The 8,451-nt window shown below is 58.3% G+C and overlaps 1 protein-coding gene across 1 annotated transcript; it reads left to right on the top strand.

Annotated features, from left to right (window-relative positions):
* Nucleotides 1–2,680: 2,680 nt before the first annotated feature.
* Nucleotides 2,681–4,725, top strand: CCDC8 (coiled-coil domain containing 8). Its single transcript, XM_079118612.1, has one exon. The coding sequence runs from the start codon at nt 2,815–2,817 to the stop codon at nt 4,312–4,314; it is 1,500 nt and encodes a 499-aa protein (XP_078974738.1). The 5' UTR covers nt 2,681–2,814; the 3' UTR covers nt 4,315–4,725.
* The last annotated feature ends 3,726 nt before the right edge of the window (nt 4,726–8,451 follow it).

The raw sequence follows: 8,451 nt of genomic DNA, 5'->3' as shown, positions 1-8,451 counted from the left end.
GGCTGCGAGAGGCCCCGGGCTGAGCGCGCGGCTGGGCTGGAGCTCGCCGGGAGGAGGAAAATGCAGTGGAGCCCAACGACCCGGCTCTGCAGGAGCAAAAACAACCCCACGGAGCCAGTAATTGTGCAAAGGCCCCGCCAAGATTGTAGCCTCCGCCCCCGCGCATCTGCGTTCTTTCCCTCTGTCTTTTCTATTTTCCCTCCCTGCCCTCTTTCTCTATATATCACCTGTTTCCTTCCTGGGTTAAATAAAATCACACCGGATCATTTCTATACTGTTATTAAAGTCATGAGTGTACCTGGCTTTTGTGTTGGTTAAGAATTACTTTTTACCCCTGTATTTCATTGGCTTCCTTTGTAATCCAATGGATGCAATTCTATCCGTTGAAAAACTGCTCTGAACAGGGTCTGGGAGGCCTGGAGATGGCAGTTGCCAGTGGAGGTGTTGGTGGTGGTAGTCAAGGTGGGGCGGGGGGGGGGAGCGAAGGGCCCCTGAGAAAGTGACATTTGAGGTGAAGGAGGTTGCAAAGAGAAGGCTGGGACAGAACATTCCGTGAGAAGGGAGGGCATGTGCAAAGGCCCTGAGGCTGAAACAAACCTGCTATGCCAGGGAAACAGCAAAGAAGTCAGCTGCTGGAGTGGAGGGAGGAGGAGTGGGCAGGAGAGAGGAAGGGGGCAGAGGCTGTAGGCGTGGTGGACTGTAGTGAGAACTGTGATTTTACTCTGAATGAGATGGAGGATTTTCCAGCAGAGACATATCAGATAAGCTGTTTCACACGCTGTGGCTCTTAGGGGGTTAAACGGCCCAACACTGGAAGGAGGGCTGGATTAGCTTCAGCTGTTCCTGCAGCCTGCCTGCTGTTTAGTCTAGCACCTGAGATCTGGCTCAACGGTCAGGTCCTCCACTAGAGCTGAGTCTTCAGACCAGCCTCAGCTCCAATCTGTAAAAAGACTGTAGCAGCCACTGTGCAGGGTGCCGCAAGGGTTTCACCCCACAAGCCCATCAGCACATCTCATGGTGCTGTCCCAAGGTCACGCTCATGCATGACCGAGTTGCTGCCTCAGAGTTAGGTGGGCAATTGCCCATTCTGCTCCCCACAGCCCAGGTGTTCTGACATAGTCTGCCTGCCACGGGTCCTAAGGGCCTTCTCTTTTATTTAACTTATTTTAATTAACATTTTTGATTGCTAAAAATCCAAGCAATCTAAAAACGCGTAGAATGAAGAGTACACATCCCTCCTGCCTCTGGGGGTCCCCTTCCCCAGACACCTCTACTGGGGAGCCCTGTGCATGTGACCAGCAGACAGGTAAATCTGCACTCTTTGACCTCCACGCCAAAGTCAACACTGTTCTGCTTTCAAATCCAGACTCAATTACTTCCTGGCTGGCGATGTGACCTTGAACAAGTGATTTAATGTTCTTGGGCCTCCGTTTTGCCATCTGTAAAATGGGACTCCCCCCCCCCCCACGTTATAGTGAGGATTTCATGAGTCGATTCTTAGAAAGCACTTAGAATTGTGCCTAGGACATGGATTCCATAAAACCTGCCTAGCCTTAGCCGCTACCTGTTTCATAGGCCTGTAGAACTTAGTCCTAAGAGTGGACCATAAAGTGTAATCAGGCCCTCCCGATGACCACCTAGGTTCATCCATACACTTAGTGAGCACACCACACTTAGTGCCAACCACCACACTAGGGAATGCTACAGTAAGACTCTGGCACCGACTTCCCTACCCACACGGATGGGTGTGCGGGTAGGAACGGTCCCCTGGATTTCAAATTGTAATGGACCGCGCCAATGGCTCTCAGATGATCGGCTCCATTAACACCCTACCTCCGGGCTTGGCCGAAACCTGCACATTTAGGATGGCAGCTCTGGGGACTGCAGGCTTTGGGGAAAGGTGCTGACGTGGGCCTGCGCCGCCCTTCAGCTCCGAAGCCACCGCCGGAGCTAGGCCCGGGGCGCAGCCACACCCCTGGGGGGAGGGCAGCCCCGAAGGGAGTGGACGGCCCCCCTGTCAGTCTTCCCCCGTACGGAGTGTAAGATGAGAAGGGAAGGTGGGCCTCACCCGGGAGGGCGCCGAGGAACTTCCTGCCCGTGCGCCTCACCGCACAGCCTGAGCGCGGGCTGGGAGGCGGGCGGCGCGTCCAGGTCAGCTTGGAGCGGGTGGCCGCCTGCCTAGGGGCGGGAGACCCTGCTGGGGGCTGGGCTGAGGCCTCCGAGCTCCTCGGCCATATTGAACAGCCACGCCGAGCCGTCTTTGTCTGCGAAGACCTCTTCCAAGTCCCAGCCGCGACCCGGGTGCCAGCGCCAGGGAGAACTGCTCGCAGCCCTTGCGCGCCAACTTGGAGTCGGGACAACACGTTACCATCTTGGAGTGGGCTTTGAGCCTGGGCCCTGACCTCATCCCGGCTCACGTAAGCAGCCTGGGACTTGATAGCCACCGGCCCTCTGCGGGGAGCCGAACTGGTCCAGACTGGACTTGGAAGGAGGGGAGGTGAGCCTCTCTGGACAGCGTCGTCGGGACCCTCCGCCCCGCCTCCCCCTAGTCAGGGGCTACCCGTAGTTTGTCGGGCTCCTTGCCCCCCCGCCCCAGATACCACCCTGGAGATCTTAAAGACTCTGGAGAAAAGCCACGTGGGGGGCTGGTTCCCCTGGGGCTTCCTCCCGTCCCCCGATTGCCTGATCCTCTGGAGCGTCCCCGATGTCTGCAAAGATGTGGATTTGGACGTCCTCGTGGAAGCCCTAAAGCCTGTGGGGACCTTTAAGAAGATCGGCAAGGTGTTCCGCAAGGAGGAGGACTCCACGGTGGGCATGCTGCAGATCGGGGAGGACGTGGACTATCTGCTCATCCCCCGGGAGGTCAGGCTGGCCGGGGGCGTGTGGAGGGTCATCTCCAAGCCTGCCACCAAGGAGGCGGAATTTCGGGAGCGGCTGATTCAGTTTCTGGAGGAAGAGGGCCGCACCCTGGAGGACGTGGCCCGCATCATCGAGAAGAGCACCCCACACCCGCCCCAGCCCCCCAAAAAGCCCAAGGAGCCCCGAGTGAGGAGGAGAGTCCAACAGATGGTCCCTCCTCCGCCTCGGCTGGTCGTGGGCACGTTCGACAGTAGCAACGCCAGCGACAGCGACTTCAGCGACTTCGAGACCTCCAGAGGCAAGGGCGGCAAAGGCCCGCGGAGCCGCAGGAAGGTGCGCAAAATGCCCGTCAGCTACTTGGGCAGCAAATTCCTGGGCAGCGACCTGGAGAGCGAGGACGACGAGGAACTGGTGGAGGCCTTCCTCCGGCGCGGGGAGAAGAAGCCCAGCGCCCCGCCCGTGCGCCGCAGGGTCAACCTGCCAGTGCCCATGTTCGAGGACAACCTGGGGCCCCAACAGTCCAAGGCAGACAGGTGGCGAGAGTATGTCAGCCAGGTGTCCTGGGGGAAGCTGAAACGAAGGGTGAAGGGGTGGGCTCCCAGATCTGGCCCCCAGGTCGGGGAGGCCCCACAGGCCTCCACCCTGGCAGAGAGAAATGGGGCATACGGGCCTAACAGTGCCAGCCCCGGGGAAAGCATAGGAAACGCTGGAGGTAGGAGCCCTCTGGCCCCCTCGCCCAGACGATGGAGGCCCAAGATAAACTGGGCCTCCTTCAGAGGTCTCAGGAAGGGGGAGGCAGCATCCCCAGCGCCTGGGGCAAACATCCCAGCTGACCAGAGTGCAGAGGCCCCAGCCAATCAGGGGGCAGAGGCCCCTGCTAACCAGGGGCCAGAGGCTCCAGAGGATCAGAGGGTGGAGGCCCCTGCTGACCAGGGAGCAGAGGCTGCAGACATTCAGAGAGTAGGGGTCCCAGCTGATGAGGGAGCAGAGGCTGCAGATAACCAGAGGGCAGGGGTTCCAGCTGACCAGGGGGCAGAGGCCCCAGCTGACCAGGGAGCAGAGGCCCCAATTGATCAGGGGGAAGAAGCTGTAGACATTCACAGGGCAGGGGTCCCAGCTGACCAGGGGGCAGAGGCCCCAGCTGACCAGAGGGCCAGGGCCCCAGGAGATCAGAGGGAAGAGGCTGGGGGCGCCCAGGGTATCCAGGAAGCGCAAGCCTCAGCTGGTCTGGGGGCCACAGGGGCTAGGGCCCGGAAACAGGTCAAGACAGTAAGGTTCCAGACCCCGGGGCGGTTTTCATGGTTTCGAAAGCGCAGGAGAGCCTTCTGGCACACTCCCCGGTTGCCAACCCTGCCCAAGAGAGTCCCCAGGGCTGGTGAGGCCAGGAGCCTCAGGGTGCTAAGGGCTGAGGCCAGAGCAGAAGCGGAGCAGGGAGAACAGGAAGACCAACTGTGAGAGCTCCGGGGAACCCCAGGGCATCCTGCACCCCACCTCACATCAGCCCTGAGAGGCCTCCCTCCAGATCCCGGCAGAGCTGCTCTCAGCCTCCACACCTGTAAATAGAGGCAGCCAGAGGGACAGGCAGCACCTTCCTCATCTCCAGCCAGTGACCCTCGTCTTATGTATTGTGCATTTATTATTCTTTTAAAAAAATACTGATTCCTTATAATATCCCAGAGAATGTAGAGATAGAAACCGGTAGGGCAGGATGGCATTGCCTGTGGTTTAACTCCTAAGTGCTCAGCTTGAGAAAGGGAGAAGGGCAGAGCAGGGGAGGACTTCCCAGCCTTGCTTGCCTCTCTTTTGCCTCTTGAACTTGAAAAGAGGGCTCAAGCCAACATGCAAATAAAAATGTCTATGAGTTGATCTCCTGGCTCTGGACTTGGCAGCTGACAGTGCTCCAGGGTGATTTGGGCCTTACTGTTCTGCTGTGGTCCTTGATGAAGGGGACCCCTGTGTTTATGTCCTCGCTCTGGTTTACCATACCTCGCCCCGTACTCGTGGGTGGGAGGGTACAGGGCTTACAGTTTTGCATAGCCCCACCCCAGTTGGTGACAAGCTACAGAAAAGCTGGGAAATGCACTTGAAAAACATCTGGGGGGGGGGGCCCTTGGTGTGCTACATATGTGGCTTTGCGCTGGCTGTGTGATCCTCTTCTCTATTTAGATCAAGCCCCACCAATACCTGGGGTGGCTTGGCCACTGGGTGTGTTGGAAAGTCATTCCAATAGGCACCGGGCAGAAACGGGGTGTTGGCTAGTGAGTCATGATTGGTTCTTGCAATTGGGGACTGATTGGGTTGTCAAGGCCTGGGGGCGGGGTGCTTCTCTCTGAATTGCCTTGTGGCCCCATAATCTCAAATGTCTGCACCCCAACCTTGCTGAAGTTCAGCAGGAGAAAGGGGTATTTGTGGAGAAGGGCATCCAAAGCCAGTTCCATCTTCCAGACTCAGCTGCAAGACCTGCTGGCGTGTTTTACCTTTCTCCCTGGTAAGTAAAATTTGGACCCACCCTCCCTGCCCTGTTTTGTGGTGTGGGGGATGGAACCCAAGGTCCCAGTGCCAGGCAGGCGCTCTCCCACACCCCAGCCCATGGGGCCCCCCTTTCTTTTCCTTCTCCCCCGCTGTGTTCTCAAAGGAAGTGGTTACTGATGGTACTACATGGTGCCCCGAGGGGCTCTTGGCCATGGACTTGGCCTTCTTGGCTCACAGCCTGACTAGAGAGAGGCCCCTGGGAGGTTTGGAAGAAAAGATGAGCTGGGCCCTGCCTGGAGGGCGGGCTTGGCGGTTGGACAGGTGTCAGGAGCCCTCAAGCAGCGCTCTCTATACCAGGTCTGGCGGGGGGGGCTGTCCTTTGCAGATGCCCACCTGGGAGAACAGTGGTCAAAGGGAATAGCGGGGACCTAGAGAGACCAGGGAGGAAATCTCGGAAGGAACAGATGCCATGGTGTGTCTCCAGCAAATCCAAGCACTACCCTTGGGTCTCTGCGCAGTTTCCTTGCAGGGCCCAGAGCTCAGTGGGCCTTGCGGGTCCTTGGGGTCCTTGGAAAGGAAAGGCTTGTTGGCCCCAACAGCAGGCAAGGTGGATTAGACGTGAAGCAGGATTTCGCCAAGGCACCAGGTGCTCCTGGCAACACTGGGCACACCCTCCTCACCACCACACATGTGCACGCACACACAGACCCAGGTGCGCACCGCAACGTGTAACACCTGCCAGACAGGCAGGCCCCATGAACACCTTAAAACCCCCGACATACACAGGCCCACTGGGCCCCAACGCCCCTCCACGCAAACTCACAGATGCCAGCCTTCACACCCATTCACAGGACATGTGCATACACCTGTGAGAATGGTGCACACACACAATCACAAAATTCAAGACAGTTCTATTCTTCCAGGCCCTCTTCCTGGGACCTATTTTTACAACCTTCTGAGTAGCTCTGAAAGTTGGGAAGATCTGTCCCCTACTGAGTCTCAGCTTGTCCCTCCAGTGGACACTGCCTTCTCTGCCCTTCGATCCTCAGCATCCTTGGCTGGGCCTCCAACAAGGCCCCAAAGGTGGACAGATCCCTTGGGTAATATGAGACAGTAAAAGTGTGTTGCACATTGTTGAGAATGCAAGGGTTTTTCGCGTGGTACCTGCAAGTCCATTCCCCAAGGCAGCCTGGGGTCCGAGGTCGAGGGAAGGAGCTTTAGCTGGACCGCTGGAAGCAGAGGCCCGTGGTTAAACCGGCTGTCCAGGAGCGCCGCCTGGTGGGCGCTGCGGGCGCCGAACGTCGCGCAGGCTCATAGGTGCGCTGGAGATCTGGGCTGGAGGGCCCGCAGGGGTGGTGGTGGGGACGGCATCCTCGGCTGCCACTCTTCCCTTGGAGTAGGACAAAGCGGCGTTCCAGCAACTTTCCCTGTTTCGCTGTGCCTGTTTCTTCACTTGGAAAATGGACGTGAAAACCTGCCCTCATCCGATTCCCCGCAACCTGCCCTTCTCTCCAGAGCCAAATAAAGACACCCAGACATGAAATCAAGGGAAAACTTGAAAAAGCCCCACAGCCTCACCTGCCTGCAGCCCCAGTTCTCAGGAGGCTGAGCCCCAGAGGACTGATTGAGCCTAGGAGTTCAAGACCAGCCTGGGCAACATAGGGAGAGCTGGTTTCTGTTGGCCCTGTGTGTCTGATAGCAGTAGCAATGTCTTCCGTATCAAAGGGCTGCAAACTCCCAAGATCACACCATTTCCTGGACTGGCATCCTCTGAGGAGCCATGAAGATTGGTTACATATGCAAAGGCAAAGGATTATCTTACCTACAATCTCTTTTCTCCAAGTCTCAGACCACCCCGCTTCTTTATCCCATAAACACCCCTGAACCCAAGTGGTGGGGAGGCAGGTTGGAGACCTGCTCTCCATCTTCACGCTTGACTCCAATAAGGTCTCTCTGGCAAACTCCTCTTTTGGGGAGTTTCAGGGATTGACAATGCAGCCTGCAGGGCAAAATAGGCCAGGTTTGGTACAAAACGTGAACACCCAAGTCTATGCACCCCCAGATTCGTCCAGAAACATAGATTCAGGCTGGCGTGAGTGAGCACATAGATACACAGCCTGCCAGCCGATTGCGGTCAAACCAGCCTTCCTGAAAACTGATTTGCTCGCTTCCTGTGGTCCCCCACCCCCACCCTGATGGGACGGGGTCTTCTTCCCCAGGGTGCCTGCCCCAGCTTCCGCTGGTACACAGCCATTCAAGGCTGCAGCACATTCTGAACTGCATTTCCACCAGACAGGGACAAGCAGCTGCCTCTGGAGGCAGGTGGCTTGTTTGGGTGACACTCTCTCCCTCTGCCTGTGCCTGGCAGGTGAGGGGCCAGTAATTACATGTTTACAAACCCCTCTAGTCACGTGTCCGGCTTGGGTCCTTTACAGTGGCTGTTGCTTTTCTGTCCTGTGCTTTCCTCGGCCTGCCTCCCTGCCCCCACCCCAGCTCCTTCGGGTCTTTGCTCAGGTCGCCTCCTCCTGCCCCCCAGAACACCCAGCCCACCCATGGACCCTGAGTGCACGCGCGCTCCCCTGCCCTCCTGGGCTGGCCCACTCTGCTGCCTGCACAGGAGGCGCCTGCTGCGGCTGCCCGAACTGCTCGCCTGGCGCTGCGCTTCCCTGCTGGCCCCAGGGCCTTGGCCGTTGCTCCTTCAGCCTCACCCGCTCCTCGCTCCAGGGCCGTGCCATTCTAGAATGTTCCTCACCAGGCGCATCTGTGGCCTGGTTCTCCCAGCCGCGTGGTTCTTTCTGTCCGGCAGTCTTTCAACAAACATGAACAGGACAGGGCAGACCCCATCCCACCAGGGGAGCTGAACCTGAGGCTCTGCTGCCCCTCCCCTCCGCGCCCACCTACCCCTGCAGCCACCCAGCAGCCACCACCTTTGCCAGGGTCCCCTGCTGTGTGTGGAGGAAGTGCTGCGGCTGGAAAGCAGGAGGAAGGGGTGCTGTCCAGAGGCTGCTCCCACGTGGTGGCGGCAGCGCCACACCCACAGCCACAGAGGTGGACCAAGAGCTCCTGGGACTCTCCTCAAGCAGATGGGCTCAGAGTACGACCTGGGCAGCTTGGCAGCGT

This window comes from Sciurus vulgaris, assembly GCF_902686455.1.
Source record: "Sciurus vulgaris genome assembly, chromosome: 17".
Classification (NCBI taxonomy): Eukaryota; Metazoa; Chordata; class Mammalia; order Rodentia; family Sciuridae; genus Sciurus; species Sciurus vulgaris.
This window is presented reverse-complemented; position numbering and strand designations above follow the sequence as displayed.